At 39.5% G+C, this 19017-nt stretch overlaps 1 protein-coding gene across 5 annotated transcripts; it reads right to left on the reverse strand.

The window, feature by feature from the left end:
* Window positions 1-241: 241 nt before the first annotated feature.
* On the reverse strand, window positions 242-4147 carry LOC117732832 (receptor-interacting serine/threonine-protein kinase 3-like). 5 transcript variants are annotated; one of them, XM_034536029.1, is made up of 12 exons: window positions 4006-4147; window positions 3586-3743; window positions 3149-3464; window positions 2907-3055; window positions 2764-2813; window positions 2377-2532; window positions 2166-2248; window positions 1969-2032; window positions 1800-1867; window positions 1329-1368; window positions 927-1169; window positions 242-839 (listed from the first exon to the last, which is right to left on the reverse strand). In XM_034536029.1, exons 2-12 carry the CDS (start codon window positions 3738-3740, stop codon window positions 832-834), a joined length of 1332 nt encoding a protein of 443 aa, XP_034391920.1. In that variant the 5' UTR covers window positions 3741-3743; window positions 4006-4147; the 3' UTR covers window positions 242-831. The 5 variants fall into 5 exon arrangements, with proteins under 5 accessions (XP_034391920.1, XP_034391919.1, XP_034391917.1 ...); XM_034536028.1 differs by having other exon boundaries at window positions 3586-3746; XM_034536026.1 differs by having other exon boundaries at window positions 3586-3765.
* Window positions 4148-19017: the final 14870 nt, after the last annotated feature.

Below are 19017 nucleotides of genomic sequence, written 5' to 3' on the forward strand. Positions count from 1 at the left end.
AGACAGGAGAGCCACTTTGTTCCCTGGGCCCTCGACACCATCATCTGCAGGTGACTGACTGACTGCTTGTGACAGTTACTGAGGGATTGAACCAGAAAAGCCTCTTATCCAGTCTCTTTCTCTCTCTCTCTCTTATTCTCTCCCTCCCTCCCTCCCTCCCACCCACTGGTTGCTGAAAATTAAGCTACATCCGCTTCACAAAACACCATGCTACTTTCTGAACAAAAAGAAAAAGAGTAGGTGAAATTTGTGAAAAAATAGGTTTATTAAAAAAAAAAGAAACGTGTATTTATTTGTTTATTTGACTCGGACAGTGTACAGCTTCTTAGCTGTGCCAGAGTTCGCTATAAGCTAATTAACAACTGTAGACTTTGGGCAGGAAAGAAGATTAACACTGTATAAAAAAAGACAATTACAAGATAGTTCATATACAACAAGATTTGGCAACATTAAGTGACATCAAGTGTTTGCGTTTATTCCTGACGGGTTGCTTTTAGCCGTGATTTCCAATCAGTAAAGCTGCAGCACTCTTATATAACTTGGTACTGAGCTCCAAAAGTATTTTTATCTAATAGAGAAGGCTGATCTGCTAAACTCTTGCCTCTGTTGGTCGTCCTTGCTCCTATTATCTTTGATATGAACTTTCAATAAGGCACTAAACTAGCACCATAATTCATCTATGACTTGATGTATAACAAGTATAGAAACAATCTCAACACATTGTATTTATGAAAATCAATCAAATATCGATTTTTCACAAAATATGGAAGTCTAGGAGGAGAGGAAAGGCAAATCTTTGACATCTGCAGCAAGGGAACCGTTTCTTTAGAATTAGCCACCTGAGGGAAAGGTAAAAAAAAATGTCAATGTTTTATTAAAATGTCATAACTCCCATGTTTGGTCATTTTAGCAGAAGGAAATCCTACCGAGCCTCTCCACTAGTTTGGGCTGGTGATATTTGAGGGCGTCGTAGAAGGCTGCTTTGACCTCTTCTCCTCCTGAACGTAATGCCCTTTGATAAAGCACTCTCATTTTTTCCTGGCTAGTTGCTTTCCCAAGAATCAATGAGTAGGTTTCCCTGTGAACCAAGTCTCCGAGATGGTCTGTTATTGCCATGACCTCGGTCACGTTTTGAATCAACTTTGCCCTGTTGTCATCAACAAACGTTGCTGTTTTAAAATACAAAAGAAGGAAAGCATGCACATGAAACGCACAATTCAATCATTAATGAGGCGCCATGTGATTGAAATGATACATGTCAATATCATGCTAATTTTAGATCTTTATTTACACACAGGCAATATCAATACAGTAACAACAATACTCACCTTTGTCTGTAGTACTTGTAGTAGAAATTCTGACAGAATCCTGTTGGCAAAAAAAAAGAAGCTCTCTGTCTATATTGTGAAATCTATTTTAATGTATCACACGCTAGTTTCAGAATCCAAATCCAAAACAGCGGGTTTGTTTTTGTTTGTTTCTTTATGAGTAAATGACGTGTGGTATAGTATGATAACACATTTCCCCCTGGGGATGAATAAAGTATCTATCTATCTAAGATAATAAACCACAGTCCATTTGCATCAAAATAATATTTATTTAAATTAATGATAAATATTGTTAACACAAAACAATATTCCTGTTCTCTCGTCTGTTGATTGTATTTTAGGTTTGTCTTTGGCTAAATGTTTTTGTTCTCTCTTCTCAAGACTACCTGGTTAAATAAAGTTACTTATTAGTTACTCATGGGTTTGTTTTTAACTTCCTGTGAGGTAATGGTCAAAAGGCATTTAGCATACCTGTATTGGAGACCGTTCAGTTTTTGTTAATATGACATTGTCCACAGTAGCAATTGACTCTGACTGTTCTGAAAAAGAGAAGAATATATCGGGGTTCATTCAGGAAAGTTAGAGATCATTTATTATATTAAAACTCCCCTTGACTCACAAACAGTATTGACAAATCTACCTGGTGGCTGAAGAGGAACATTGAGAGCCAACGTTGTGTTTGATTGACATTTGGTTGGTGACTTCTGAAGGAAAACAGGGAGAAAATATGATGCATTAAAGAAATCGATAGACCAGCCAGAAGTGTTACTCTGCATTATAAATTAGGATTAATCTGCACTATATTTAAAATCCTGAAATTATACTGATTAGTTGTACCAGTGTTGTCAACACATGACCGACCGCATCATGAATTCCCTCCTTGTTCTTTGAGAACACATTCTCAGTGACTGCAAGGCAATCTGAAACAGAAGAAAAGTTTAATTTTAAATATGGATCTGTCAAGCTAGTCGACAAAAGGCTAATTGGATTTAAGCATATTGTTCAGACTAGAAAATGTTATAAAATTGTGATAATGATGAACATGTACTTTTGAAGGTGGGCCTCTCTGAGGGACTGCCATCCCAGCACTTCTTCATGAGGTCAACCAGTTCTTTCAACCCTTCTTCTCTCATCTGGTCAATTTTCTCACACTTAGGTCTGTCCCCAACAGGGATCTTCAGTTCCACAAGAGCAAATGCAGCGCCTACAGTGCATGTGATACAAGGAAGACATGCATGCTAACTTACACGCATAACATATTGTGTAAACTGGACATATACGGTGTATAAAGGGCTGAGTTATGTTGTGAGGGAAAAGATGATACATGTGTTGGTAGGATGGGATTTCATTGCATAAAAGATTGGAATCCTAAATGTCAACAAAAGAAAAACAATGGGGTGGAAAATGATGGGACAATAAAACAGATTATACCTACTTGGATATGGCTCTTTACCAGTGATAATGGACCAAAGCAGGATACCATAGCTGAATAGAGATGAAGAGAATTTCAGTAACATGTTAATGCTGTTAAGATTTTTCCCATACTGAGTAGAATTATTTGTTAATGTTATGTCTCACCTGTATACGTCAAAAGAACGGACAGGTTCATATGATACTTCAAAAGCCTCAGGAGGCATGTACTTGTATGAACCTTCGATCCCCCTCATTATTTCTCTGTTGCTGTTCAAAGCACTGGTGGAAACTCTGGACAGACCAAAGTCTGCTAGCTGCAGAAAGAAGGGACACATAATATCAAATAAACGATTAAATCAGCCTCACAGTTGACTTAAACTTAAGAGTTGAGGTCGAAGGCACTCTACCTTGGCGTTAAGATCGACATTCAGCAGTACATTACTTGGCTTTAGGTCGTGGTGCATAAGTTTCCGTGAATGGAGGAAGTTCATGCCGACAGCCACTTGATGGGCCAAGCGGCAGACCAGGGGCCACAGTGGAGGGCCAGAGAGGTCCTTCTGCAGGGACTCAACAGATCCTGTTTCCATGAACTCCATCACTAACCCCTGTTGTGTGGATGTCCCTCCAGGCGGACATCCCTGATAGATTCCATGAAGTCTCAGCACAAACTCACAGGAAGCCTGATGCATACGATTAGCCTCGTCACACAGTGGCATGAAGTGGCTGCAATGAGGCCGAAAGGAGTAGAGAGAAAGCAAAAGAGTGCCTTGAACTACTATTTTGACACGTGCATATATCGTTTAAAAGTTTAAGTTACAGAAACATTGCAGATATTTCCATTTACCAAACACCATCACGGAGTATCTTAATGGCCACGTCAACGCCCCAGTCCTTGTGCCTGGCCTTGTAGACATGACCGAAGCCCCCATGGCCGACTGACTCCCATTTCTCCAAGCTTTCGTTAACAACTGGCTCAGTCTTGTGGATCAACAGCTCCATCTCCTGCTGGATTCAGGTAGAACAACTACAACCCCACATCTATTACAACATATGGAAATAAGTATAGAGATCTTGCTAAATATAAATGAAGTGGTTCAATGACTGCTTAGATGTTTGTTTGTGTTGTAATTACAGTGCCGTCGCTTTTAAACACGGACATGAGAGCAACGGCAGCTTTTGCTTGTAAAGACACGTACAAACAGGTTCCACTAACATGTCCCTTGTTTGTTCTGGATACTTTGTCCAAAAGCTGGCTTCTACTCACCACGGTGCTCCTCAACTTTTCTCCACATGAAGATCCAAGAGAATATTCTGCTCTCGTTCCTCAGTGATGGCTGTGGGAAACATGAAGAGGTTCGCTTTCTGCGCCCTCTCTGCAGCCTGATGCTGAACTTGAGGGGAGGAGTTTAAACTGAAAATGATGTACACTGTAAAAAAAAAAACTGTCAAATATACGGTAAAATACCGGCAGCTGAGTTGCCAGTACTTTACCGTAAAAAATAAAGTGACACGTATAATACATTACGGTGTTTTTGTAAAAACAGCAGTTCTACCGTAAACTTAATTAAAGTATTTGTCAGTGAAAAATACGGTATAACTGTATAATATATTACGGTACTTTATTGAAAAGTTAACGGTGAATTACCGGCAGCTGAGTTGCCAGTACTTTACCGTAAAAAATAAAGTGACACGTATAATACATTACGGTATGTTTTTGTAAAAACAGCAGTTCTACCGTAAACCTAATTAAAGTATTTGTCAGTGAAAAATACGGTATAACTGTATAATATATTACGGTACTTTATTAAAAAGTTAACGGTGAATTACCGGCAGCTGAGTTGCCAGTACTTTACCGTAAAAAATAAAGTGACACGTATAATACATTACGGTATGTTTTTGTAAAAACAGCAGTTCTACCGTAAACCTAATTAAAGTATTTGTCAGTGAAAAATACTGTATAACTGTATAATATATTACGGTATTTTATTAAAAAGTTAACGGTGAATTACCGGCAGCTGAGTTGCCAGTACTTTACCGTTAAAAATAAAGTGACACGTATAACACATTACGGTATGTTTTTGTAAAAACAGCAGTTCTACCATAAACCTAATTAAAGTATTTGTCAGTGAAAAATACAGTATAACTGTATAATATATTATGGTACTTTATTGAAAAGTTAACGGTGAATTACCGGCAGCTGAGTTGCCAGTACTTTACCGTAAAAAATAAAGTGACACCATAAAATACATTACGATATGTTTAGTAAAAACAGCATTCTACTGTAAACCCAATTACAGACTCAGAGATAAACACAGTACAACTGTATGAGTTACGGTATTTTATTACATGAAGTTTATCGTTGATAAACCTTAAGAAACTAACATTCTCTGTGAAAAAAACAGGTTGAACTGATCCAATAACATGTACTGTATACTCACAAAGCATTGTGGAGATCTTGAAGAAACAGCATGTGGACATGAAGGATAATCCATGAATAAACATGAAAAGATTAGCCACTTGCCCTAAGTTCATCAAGAGCAATGAGTCGCTGAGTCCAGACTTGACTGAAGAGGGCACCCAACATGGTAGTCTCACACGGACAGAAAGTTCAGGAAGTTCTGCTTGAAGACTCGTATGTGGACCATCAGGTCATCCTCACTGCAGCCAAAAAACGAAGCAAAGGCAAAGTTAGATTGATGCAGTGCTTGAGCATTATGCCTAAACAGATGAACATTCACTGCCTTCTGGTGTTAAACTGAGCTCCAATGATAAAGTCACCTTTATAGTTATTCAAAATGAATAAGTCAGGTTGAATGTTAAATAAGGACACATTTTAGCATAACAGCATTATCAAAATGTGTTCAATGTAGATTACAGTAGTATGTATCCTGTTGTGGATTTGAATAACTGAAATACTCAGTGTATAATAGCTAATATATCTGCCTCCGCCATTCAGTTTGATTTTTGTTAATGAGGAGACCCAGTCCGATGGCAAACAATGCCCTCCTTCATTTACCATTAAATTAATAGTACGGAACACCTGTGTGCAAAGACACAGTTGCAAACCTACGCTCCTGTAGGTACATGCTGTACAACATCAGGAGAATACGACCTCTTCTCACTCAGAAGGCGGCACAGGTTCTGGTCCAGGCTCTGGTCATCTCACGGCTAGACTACTGTAACTCCTCCTTCAGGTCTACCTGCTAATGCCATTCGACCTCTACAGCTCATCCAGAATGCAGCTGCTCGACTGGTCTTCAACCTCCCGAAATTTACCCACACTACTCCGCGACCTTCACTGGTTACCGGTGGCCGCCCGCATCCACTTCAAAACATTGGTACTTGCGTACCGTGCTGCGAACAGATCAGGTCCGGTCTACATCCAGGACATGGTCTAACCTCACACCCCACCTCGTTCACTTGGCTCGGCTTCTGCCAATCGGCTTGTAGCTCCTTCACTTCGAGCTAAACACTCTACGAAGTCACGACTGTTTGCTGTGCTGGCTCCTCATTGGTGGAACGAGCTCCCCATTGACATCAGGACAGCAGAAAGTCTCTACATCTTCCGTCGCAAACTAAAAAAACACATATTTTTCGACTACATTACATTACATGTCATTTAGCTGACGCTTTTATCCAAAGCGACTTACAATAAGTACATTAAACCATGAGTCCAAACTCAGAACAACAAGAATCAAGCAAGTACAATTTCTTCAATAACATCAAACTACAGAGTACTATCCGTAAGTGCCATTTAAGTGCTACTAAAGTGCCAAACTACAAAGTGCTATCGGTAAGGGACATTTAAGTGCTACTAGAGTGCTACTACGGCTCTACCTTCCCTATTCAAGGTATAGTCGTGATTTTGTTGAGTGTTTAGCTCGAATTGAAGGAGCTACAAGCCGATTGGCAGAAGCCGAGTGAAGTGAACGAGCTGGGGTGTACGGTTTGACCATGTCCTGGATGTAGACCGGACCCGTTCTGTTCACAGCACGGTACGCAAGTACCAATGTTTTGAAGCGGATGCGGGCGGCCACCGGTAACCAGTGAAGGTCGCGGAGTAGTGTGGGTAAATTTCGGGAGGTTAAAGACCAGTCGAGCAGCTGCATTCTGGATGAGCTGTAGAGGTCGAATGTCATTAGCAGGTAGACCTGCCAGGAGGGAGTTGCAATAGTCTAGCCTTGAAATGACCAGAGCCTGGACCAGAACCTGTGCCGCCTTCTGAGTGAGAAGGGGTCGTATTCTCCTGATGTTGTACAGCATGTACCTACAGGAGCGTGTTGTTGCGGTAATGTTGGCAGTCAGAGAGAGTTGACTGTCGAGTGTCACACCGAGGTTCCTGGCAGTCAGAGTCGGAGCCAGCACTGAGTTGTTGAAGTTAAGTCAGGTCGTGTGTGGGGGAGTCTTTTCCTATACTATACCTTGAATAGGGAAGGTAGCGCCGTAGTAGCACTTAAATGTCTCTTACTGATAGCACTTTGTAGTTTAACTTTATTGAAGAAATTGTACTTGCTTGATTCTTGTTGTTCTGAGTTTGGACTCATGGTTTAATGCACTTATTGTAAGTCGCTTTGGATAAAAGCGTCAGCTAAATGACATGTAATGTAAAAGATGGATTTTGGGAAAGATACACGAGGATATGCCCTAGAATTAATTAAATGTTACTGCTATACGTGGAACGAAATTTAAGGGGGATATCAGTTCAAACCTTCTATCTTCTATGTTTGCATGAGCAGTTGGCTCGGGCCATGGACCCGAGGATGATCCATTGAGTGAAGTTTGAGTTGTGCTTGCACCCATCATTTGCTACACTGAACTATACCACCGCTTACCTAAATTTAGCCTTGACAAGACTGTTGTCTGAGTCATTGGGTCCAGACTGAAGACAGGTGGGACAGAATCTCAAGCAGACATGGCACGATGTTCAGGAAACTGGAACTTAAGGCAGGTGTTGTCATCATTACTGCTTGAAGATTCACAAGTCAATCGGTTGTCCACTGTGGGCTGACATGATTCTCTCAGCCAGAAAAAAGACAAAATAGAGAAGATTAACAGTAACAACAATAATATAACTTTAAATATCACTTACAATGTTACAAAGTGGTTCTAACAATAAAATAACAAATGTACAAAATGTATTTTCATAAAAATGCCAGTCGATAGTATAGTCTATCAAAAATGTAAAATATGCAGTTGACTTCTTTGGAACAGGGACCCGGCACGATGTCTTCCACAGCACTGGGACTTCCTCCTGTCTCAGGCTCAGGTTGTAGAGGTTGATGGTGGCACTTAAACAGCGACAATAATGGCGGACGTGAACTCGCTAGGCAAATAACACAGACGCATCCCCACGGCTAACAGTTCAATGTTGGGGCTCCTTCACACACACACACATGGTCGGAATTGCACCACCTCTTGTTCACATACACTGCAATCCCGCCACCTCTCCTCTTACCGCTCTGTATAGCGTCTCTGTCCGCCCGAACAGGCCTGAAGCCGGGCATCGACGCACTGTGATCCGGAAAGTCCGCGTAACGCATGAGGCTACACGTACGGAAGCCCCTCAGACTTTACAGTGCGCCGAGTTCGTTGGTCTTATTCGCCAAAGGCCTCACGTTCCCCGTTACAATTGCCGGTACTTTCCTCAGGACTCTTTTCTGGGTTCAGCTCTTGGCTTTGGAGGCCTTTAAAATGGAGGGTGTCTTGTGAATTTGACTGTAGGTGATTCAAAACATGTAGTGCTCGTTTGAGCTTGTCTCTCTGTCTGTCTCTGCCTGTCTGTTTGTCTGTGAGTCTGTCTGTCTGTCTCTCTCACTGTCTTTCTCTGTATGTCGGTCAAATCAAGAGAAAGTGTGGTTTGAACGAATCTTAAACGGTGAAACTGTACATGTCATGTGTATATGCAAAACAAGGAGAACTTATGTACGGGGCACCCATCATATGCACGATTACCTCCACTGCTTCGAATGAGAATAAGAGTTTGCAACTATAATTTATTGTTTTGTATTGTTTGTTGGTTACATTTGTGTTTGTGTTTGTGTTGAAACAGTGACAACATTTTTTTTTTACAAAGAATAAATGCAAAAATTACAGTGTTTTAAATCTCCCAGTATATTTACATCATGAGCCCAGTGAATCGTACATTTGACAGTGACAAAATGTATTTTTTACAAACAGAATTTGTAAAAATTACGGTGTTGGCTGTTATATATATTACGGTATATTACTGTAATAAGTCCAATCGTTAGTACATTTAACAGTGACAAACTGTATTTTTTACAAATAATGAATGCGAAAATTACAGTATTGGCTTTTAAATTTATCTTCCAGTATACTTACGTTATGAGCCCAGTGAATCATACATTTAACAGTGACAAAATGTATGTTTTACAAATATAATTTGTAAAAATTACGGTGTTGGCTGTTATATATATTACGGTGTATACTGTAATAAGTCCAATTGTTAGTACATTTAACAGTGACAAACTGTATTTTTTACAAATAATGAATGCGAAAATTACAATGTTGGCTTTTAAATTTATCTTCCAGTATATTTACGTTATGAGCCCAGTGAATCGTACATTTAACAGTGACAAAATGTATGTTTTACAAATATAATTTGTAAAAATTACGGTGTTGGCTGTTATATATATTACGGTGTATACTGTAATAAGTCCAATTGTTAGTACATTTAACAGTGACAAACTGTATTTTTTACAAATAATGAATGCGAAAATTACAATGTTGGCTTTTAAATTTATCTTCCAGTATATTTACGTTATGAGCCCAGTGAATCGTACATTTGACAGTGACAAAATGTATTTTTTACAAACAGAATTTGTAAAAATTACGGTGTTGGCTGTTATATATATTACGGTATATTACTGTAATAAGTCCAATCGTTAGTACATTTAACAGTGACAAACTGTATTTTTTACAAATAATGAATGCGAAAATTACAGTATTGGCTTTTAAATTTATCTTCCAGTATACTTACGTTATGAGCCCAGTGAATCATACATTTAACAGTGACAAAATGTATGTTTTACAAATATAATTTGTAAAAATTACGGTGTTGGCTGTTATATATATTACGGTGTATACTGTAATAAGTCCAATTGTTAGTACATTTAACAGTGACAAACTGTATTTTTTACAAATAATGAATGCGAAAATTACAATGTTGGCTTTTAAATTTATCTTCCAGTATATTTATGTTATGAGCCCAGTGAATCGTACATTTAACAGTGACAAAATGTATGTTTTACAAATATAATTTGTAAAAATTACGGTGTTGGCTGTTATATATATTACGGTGTATACTGTAATAAGTCCAATTGTTAGTACATTTAACAGTGACAAACTGTATTTTTTACAAATAATTAATGCGAAAATTACAATGTTGGCTTTTAAATTTATCTTCCAGTATATTTACGTTATGAGCCCAGTGAATCGTACATTTAACAGTGACAAAATGTATGTTTTACAAATATAATTTGTAAAAATTACGGTGTTGGCTGTTATATATATTACGGTGTATTACTGTAATAAGTCCAATTGTTAGTACATTTAACAGTGACAAACTGTATTTTTTACAAATAATGAATGCGAAAATTACAGTGTTGGCTTTTAAATTTATCTTCCAGTATATTTACGTTATGAGCCCAGTGAATCGTACATTTAACAGTGACAAAATGTATTTTTTACAAACAGAATTTGTAAAAATTACGGTGTTGGCTGTTATATATTACGGTATATTACTGTAATAAGTCAATCGTTAGTACATTTAACAGTGACAAACTGTATTTTTTACAAATAATGAATGCGAAAATTACAGTGTTGGCTTTTAAATTTATCTTCCAGTATATTTACGTTATGAGCCCAGTGAAATTTATCTTCCAGTATATTTACGTTATGAGCCCAGTGAATCGTACATTTAACAGTGACAAAATGTATTTTTTACAAACAGAATTTGTAAAAATTACGGTGTTGGCTGTTATATATTACGGTATATTACTGTAATAAGTCAATCGTTAGTACATTTAACAGTGACAAACTGTATTTTTTACAAATAATGAATGCGAAAATTACAGTGTTGGCTTTTAAATTTATCTTCCAGTATATTTACGTTATGAGCCCAGTGAAATTTATCTTCCAGTATATTTACGTTATGAGCCCAGTGAATCGTACATTTAACAGTGACAAAATGTATTTTTTACAAACAGAATTTGTAAAAATTACGGTGTTGGCTGTTATATATTACGGTATATTACTGTAATAAGTCAATCGTTAGTACATTTAACAGTGACAAACTGTATTTTTTACAAATAATAAATGTGAAAATTACAGGGCTGGCTGTTATATTCATAATACGTTATAATTCAGTTGTCAGGACAGCAGTCCGCACATTTAACAGTGACAGAATGTATTTAAAACAAGACAAGAATGTAAAAATTACGGTATTGATTGTTGTTCATATTACGGTGTATTTCCGTTATTAGTGCACTGTTTAGTACAATTAACAGTAAAAAAAATTTTTTTTTACAAGAAATACTTGCTTACATTACGGTTTGGGCTGATATATATATTTACGGTGTTTCAATGTGGTAGATACGGAATATTACCTTTTTTGAATTAACGGTCTATTACTGTTGGGATTTAACGGTTTTTCATTGTAAAATATACAGACTTTTTTTACAGTGTAGGCTACGATGGAAAGCTCAAGCATTTGTTGAATGTATGATTTCCTGTTGTGATTAGAGAACATTATGTATTTAAATAGATGTAGTCACACATCAGCATTACACATGTCATCATTAGAGTGATTTTTTAAAAATGAAATACAAACTGGATTATTGTTCCTTTTTCTTTTTTCCCTCTATTTTTACAGCGTCTATACAAATGCTGTGACACATCTTTTGACTTCCTAGGAACCACGAGTGGTAGCGAGCATGCACTGTGAGAGGAAGTTATGAAAGGCACACAGTCATGCCGTGTTGTGCTGTCTGACTGGGGTGGAGCTGTGGTAAGAATCTTTGCATATGTTGCAAGTCTGTCAATCTCGATTCTTTTGGTGTGATTTTCAGCAAGCAAGCTTTGCTGAGACTGACACTGCATCAGTTATATTAATGAACAAATGACAGCCCTTCAAAGATCTTGAGGGTAAAAAAAAAAAGATAACACACAAACAAGGAGGAGGATAACACACACACACGTACATTCTTACAATTTACTACTGCAGGTTATTTTGAGAAGAAATAATAATAAAAGGTATTATGTGATCAACTATTAAAAATGTTATTTGATTGGTAAAATGCTTTATTTGAACATAATGCTGGGACTATGTACCCAGCTGTTGACAAACCAATAAAACATGTCAATACATGTCACAATAAAGATAATTATATGTTCACACTATTTTAATCTGAGCAGTGAGCTTTATTTCCAGCTAAAACCTTCACTATTTGTATTTTTACATGATTGCCTACCTTTGCGCTCTCTCTCATTACTTATCTCTGTCTTGTGTGCTCTTGCACACACAAGACAAAATAAGCCACGCTGTGTATGTTTTCAGTGTAAATTATTTATGCCAAACATCGCTGTAAAAAAAAAATCACAGTCTGGAGCCCAGGTGTCTGTGAACATGACAGCTACCATGAATCTAAATCATATGCGCACAAACACACGTGCACACTCTGTTCATTAAGTGAGCGGAAGCATATTACTCACATCCCATGCTGCCTTGCTGTTTAGTCTGGTATCGATAGGCGCGGTCCGCTCTCGCTCTCTGTATTTCCATAGCTCTTTCCCCTCCCTCTTCTCCACCCCCCCTCATTTACGCTCAGCCCAGTGGGGACCTCTCTCCACTCCATCTCTCTCCTCCTGGCTGCTTCTTTACCTCCTCCTCTGCCCTTCAGAAACTGTCTGATACATGAGGCAGAGGATCAGCCTACAGGGGTTCTCTCTGTGCTGGATAGTGGAGAGCTGAGCGTGTGTCTTTCCCACCACAGTGGAGAAGTGATTTAGACTGGAGAGCATCACTGATGCAGGTTACATCCTGTGGAGCAGCGACAGGACAGCCTCAGGAGAAAGAAGAGACCGAAAACCCACGTGCACGCCTGGATGTGCTTTGTGTTGTGAAGAGAGTTGACTGCAAGGGAGGCAGAAGGCAGCAACAGAGGGAGGGGAGCATTTAGCAAGAGGCGCCCGAGTCAGAGGGGTTTGGGGGAGGTGGGTGTGGGGTCTGTGGGGAGTGTTTTAAAAGTGAAAGGAGGAGTGTAGAGGGCTGGGGGGGTCTGCACTGCTCTCAGATCAAAGAACTGGAAGAAGGATTGCTTTATGCTCAGTCTGAAGAGTAGCAGATAGACTGGGGAGTCACAGGCTCTCCAGGGACTGTGGCATTACAATTAGAGACCAGAGGCTGTCTGCAGCACTGACTGGTTAAGGACAGAGAGTCGGAGGACCATTCAACCGACTTCATCTGGACAGAGGTGAGCTTGCTTCCTGCGTGAAGACTCCTCAGAATAAGAGGAACGAGGAAGAGGATAAGAAAGAGAGTCCCTCTGGCATTCTCTTTTCACAAGAATCCATAGGAGGATCCCATCATGGCTGTCCAACTCAAGCCGGAATCAGCCGTGTGTTTGCTCATGGTGAGTCTCGGAGGGGTATAGTAATGTCTGTCTTTGTTTCTTTCTTTCTCTGCTGTTCTCTCATCACTCTCTCCTCATTGCAAATAATCATGCAGCCACTCACGCAGGTGAGCTGTCATATCATTGAAAATTATATTGATTGTTTGCTCCTGCCCTTTTACTACCATCTAGCCCCACATCCTCCGATAACATCCTAGTGAGGCTCTGAAGCCGGTTTACGTATTAAAGAAACTGCTGTCTTTTGCATCCAACTCAGAGAACTCTAGCTTTTGTCCAACTCCACCACGTGTTCAACTAATGCAGTGGGGAAGTGTGGGAGAAATCCCTCGAAGACCACTGCAGGCATTGGGGATGTGGTGCTGAACATGGTGTCTGTGTCTGGGACAGATGTCCTTAAATGAAATGTGACTTTTTATATGGGTGTGAAAATGGCATGTGCGTGAAGTGCATGTAAATAAGTTGCTGCAGGGGTGTGAGAGTGTGTGTGACATTAGCTTGCGATCATTTCCCATCTCCAAGACTGAATCTATTCGAACACACACTATCGAGAAGACTGCAGAGGATTTGAAGGATCTTGTTAGTGCAGAATCCAGTCCCTCGCTGACATGAAACAGATTGGCTTGGCTTGGCTTGGCCAGGTTCAGATCGAGCCATAGAGAGCGATGAAATAGAAACACACATCATGCATAAATCCATAGCTCTCCTCTCTGCCTCATGTCTGGCCACACAGTGAGACAATGGCAGTGTGGCTTTGATGCACGTGTAGAATACAGATAAGGCACGGACCCCTCTGATGATAAGCTTTAATGAATTGAAAGTACACTCAGTATGCAGGGTGACTTTGTGTAAGAGATCTTGTTCTGCTCATTCTCATTCTATAGTGTTGGCATTCTGCAGTCCCAGGGGGAGTCATGCATCGCCGCACTACCTGCTATCTCCACCTGTCATGGCTGTCTGTTACTATGGCGATAGGCCATGCACCCCACTCGAGGTAGAGGCATCAGTAAAGAGCAGAGTGCATGAGATGATAGACAGGGCAGCGGAAGGATGGAGAAAAAGGAAATGTGAGTGATGTGGGTGGGAATAAAAAGAGAATGAGCGAGTAATAAAAGGAGTAGAAAGTGAAAGTGGTTTTTTTTTCTCCACAGAAAGTGGCACACTACAACACACATTATCACATTTACAATTGCCCCCTCAATATTAGAATTGTCCTTAAGGTTGTTTATTTTTTACCTTGTATGGCGTGGAGACAAAAATGGCTTAATCTGCTGGCAGACAGTTGGTGTCCCTTGACTCTATTTTACAACATGAGCATCGAGGGCATTCCCTTACAAGTCCTCTTACTGTCATAGCTGACAGGCCTTGTCAACCCAGCTCGCACAGGAAAACTGGCTTACTGTCATAACTTTCCACCGTCGCTTTCTCCATTTCTGATTATCGCCACACGTCTCCAGCTTTCTCACCAGAAACGTATCAATATGGACTTCACTGGCTCTTTTGGCGTCTTCTTTGGCAGATATTTATCAATGGCTGTTGAGCTCCCAAAAGCTAAGAAATAACATGACTTAAGTCTGGCCTGTGTCAAATTGTCCTATAAATACGGGCTGAAAAAGTTTGACATTGGAGAACTAATTTCACAGCTCAGAGGGATTTTTCCCCCAAATCCATGGCATTTGTATTCACACTGACAAGTTCTTAATTATCAATGGGAGTTTATTCAGTGTGTGTGTGTGTGTGTGTGTGTGTGAGAGAGAGAGTGTGTGAATAACATTGCTTACTGCCTCTGTATTAATATCTCAGGTAAATCAGTGAATATCTCCTGCAGTAATTACAGAAACTACATTCATAAGCGTAATTCGCACAGACAGCACAACTAACCCACATCACCCACATAAAACATTCAAACAAATTATGTTCATAGATAGGCTCACTCACCAAGCTCAAGCTGGATTTGTCCAGAAGTGAACTCATTCAGTTACCACAAACAAGCCAAATGATGTTTTCTTGTTTTCTGCCATGAATCCGTTATGGCTCATACAAATAAAATAAGGGCAGTAAATTGTGCTTTAGTTCTCCTCTGGGCTTTATTGGTCTGAAACTAATGTGATTGGCCCAGACTTACTCTAGCTCAGCTATAAAACCCAATGGCCTGATGTCTGTTACAGACTGGACCAAGAATTACTGCTAGTATCCAAGTATTTCCATTAATGGGTTGGATCAATAAAATACTATGGGAGGAGAAACGTATGAATGAGTCTTGGGGGAATTATAGTCATTTTTTTAAATGCACTTTAACCATCACATATTAATTAGATATGGACATGTTTTATATATATTTCATTTCTGTCTCCATCTGTCTGCCGTGATGGGTTTCTGTTTTAGCGAAAGGATAAAGGGATCAATACCAAGTCTGTCTCTGGCTAAGACACACAGAGACATTATGTCATTTGATATTGAGAACAGATCACAAACTAGATGGTATCATTTGACCCCAATGGGTCGTGTTATAGCTTTACTGCCAAGATCTTTATTCCGTAGCTCTTAGTGTTGTTGTTATTCTTGACTTGTGAAGTTACATACAATTATTTCCTGTTAGGGATCAAACTAATGTGTGTGCTCTTGATTGTAGGATTTATTTTCGACTTTAAAATCAGAACTGGAGCAGCTGAGCACTGAGACGATTAGCTACGCTCTTTAGGGCTCAGAGAAGAGCAGCTATCTCCAACATGGATATGCCCTGTGGGGGTGCCCTGATGCACAACATGAAATGCCAACAAAGTCGACTGCAATCTGGGTTTTTGATAAAGAAGCTTTAGAAGTGCTTTAAACCTGCACCTTTTGATGAGCATACGGGGTAAATAACAGCAATGATTACAGACTAAATCCAACAACATCTCTCAGGCTTCAGTGGGTTTAGTTTTTTGATGCAGCTAATCCAGGGTTTATCTTAAATTGAACACATGCTGATAAAGTGTCACATGGAATCATAATTAGAGACGGAAAGAAATGGGAACACAGTTTATCTCAATGTTCTGCTCTGGCTCGTCTTGTTTTATTTTTGCGGATTGCTTGTTCTGTCAGAATGTCTTTTTCGATATGCAGATGAAGATGAACCATATGCATTTCGCTATCCGTTACACTGGGCCCGAGTGAATGCTGCTGAGCGAAAGCAGGGCAACTTGGTATCTTGACACACACAGAAGCTAAGTGGATTATCTTCATATTGCTTTAGGGTTCTGCTCTGCATAGAGTGAGGGATGCAGCAGTGTCCATGTTGGAGCTCTTCTGTCTGTTTCCTGCAGGAAGCGTGCACTGCTGTGGTCGATGACAACACCTGCCAAGGCAATTATTATCGCATGTGTGGGGCTACAACTTTGCCAGTTGTGAAGTCATGTGGATAACCGTATAATGGAGGTGTTATTTATAGTTGGGCAAGCATCCAGCTCTCAGAACCACTCAGAAAGAGAGGCAACCCAAAAACAAAGACCGTATGCTGCTCTTCATGTTGGCTTCCATGGCTCTTCATTACTATCCCTCATTCAATTATCCTGTCACACAGGATGGAGGCCAGATGACTCAGTGTGATCAAGCCAGATGATTCATTCAGCGGTAATCAAATCACGGCTTATGACGTGATGCACTGACTGTTTGTGTGTATACATGTGACCTAATTGCAATGTACATTAGCTTGAGTCAAAATGAGTGCTTATCCCTAAAAAAAACTTGACACAATGAAACACAAGTTATTATTAGTGTTTGGATATTATTCCCAATTAAGATTATCGTCGTAGTTTCTATTCCTGATCTGATGCACACTACGATGGAGCCGCCATGCAGCATACACATGGAAGAGGTTGAACAGCATGGGGGAGGGTTAGCAGAATGACATCATACTGAGAGAATTGATTACTGCCCTGTAACAATGGCAGAGGAGGAGAAGCAGATAAACTGTTGTTGCAAGTATGCATGTCCGTATGTAACTGTGGAAACAAGTCTTTGGTACTTTTGGTGGATGTGATTCGACCAGCGCATCCAGTGATTTCCATCTCATAATCTTTTAGTCACACAATCAAATGCAATGAGTCAAAGTGTCACTTTTAAATTCACGCACACAACACACACCTGCCAGAACAGAACGTGACCTATTCTCGAAGTGCTCCTGCTGAATCAGTGTACACACTCTTCATATATTCCTACCTCTTATGGGGGATTAGTAGGCTATGAATCAGAAACACAGGCACAGATGGCATTTCATTGTTTTTTCTCACTATATTTTTGTACCACTACAGGAACGTCTTGTGCTTTTTCTTTCTCTCCACAAACCTTTTTGCTTATTTGTACAGTGCTAGTTTCTCTATAATAAATTTAAAAAAGAATAATTGTCCAGTTAATCATTTTCCTAAAGCTGCAGTCAGACTGCAGAACAGTCATGCTTGAGTGATGCAAGGAGCTGGTTCTGCTGATGTCAGCTAACTAAAGCTCTGTAGTTGCTGCAGGGGGAAAGAGACACCTTTACTTTACAACGCAAACAAACCTCATCATGCTCGTCTTCAATCTGTTGTTTCTTTTAAGACTATGAAATTAACAGTGTTATTTAATAGGCGTGGCTGTTTGTGTTAAGTGTGAACAATATGAATATTAATAGGGTGTTGTGTTTTCAGAGGGGCGACGCCTACACTACAAATCAAGTTTGTTGTGTGAAGATCATTTCAATTCTACACAGCAATTCAAGCAAACATGTGTTATAGGCCGATAAAAATAATTAGACGGAAGGAAACATTGTATACGTTATGAAATATTTCATACATGTGAAATAGCAAAGATCAGGATATAAGGAACTGCAACTACCTAGATTTAAAGTTTGTATGGCTCTATACTCGAAAATGCTCCACCTCTTTAGAACAAATTAATCTATATGATGTTTCTGTTGATGTTTTGCTAATTGCATTGTGTATGAGTGTCATTTACATGCAAAGGGCCTTTGATGCTATGGGCAGATTTTCATTGGTTACCTCTACTTAGACTCTAATATAATAAATAATTTAATAAATAGCATCTTTAACATGTGAACATCAATATACAGTGAACCCACAGTCTCACACAACACTCCTGTTGCAAGCCTGAGTCGTGGCTTGGGAGCGTAGAGGCCTAAAAACAAAAAGGCACGCGCAAGTTCTGTTAGTACGAATCCAAGGAATATTCAGAGGTTGAGGTGAGGAAAAGCTGGGTGATGGTGCAGAAGAAACAGCAGCACACGTGTTGCTAATCAACACAACATTGTTTTACACTATAACATTTAGTCACAGTACAGAAAACAATAAACAACTCGTATTTACCTCTTGTAGATCACAAAAGTCCAAACCATAGGATAACTGGTCGTCAGCCACTAAGTTGTGAACATTATTGCTCTCGTACAATTTTCACTGTTCACTCAATGGCGATAATTCGCTTCAGCATCCCTCTAAAACACGGGTTGCGGTCAGATAGTCAAAACAATTACCCCCTAACTTCTATTCCTAACCACTTTTCCTTGACCTCTGTGGAAAACTTCACAGGGTCAAGGAAAGATGCAAAGGAGAATTCATGAGGAGTTAGGAAAAGACACCCGCGTGTTTAGAGAATGCGAC

The sequence above is a fragment of the Cyclopterus lumpus genome, chromosome 6 (assembly GCF_009769545.1).
Source record: "Cyclopterus lumpus isolate fCycLum1 chromosome 6, fCycLum1.pri, whole genome shotgun sequence".
NCBI classification, from domain to species: domain Eukaryota; kingdom Metazoa; phylum Chordata; class Actinopteri; order Perciformes; family Cyclopteridae; genus Cyclopterus; species Cyclopterus lumpus.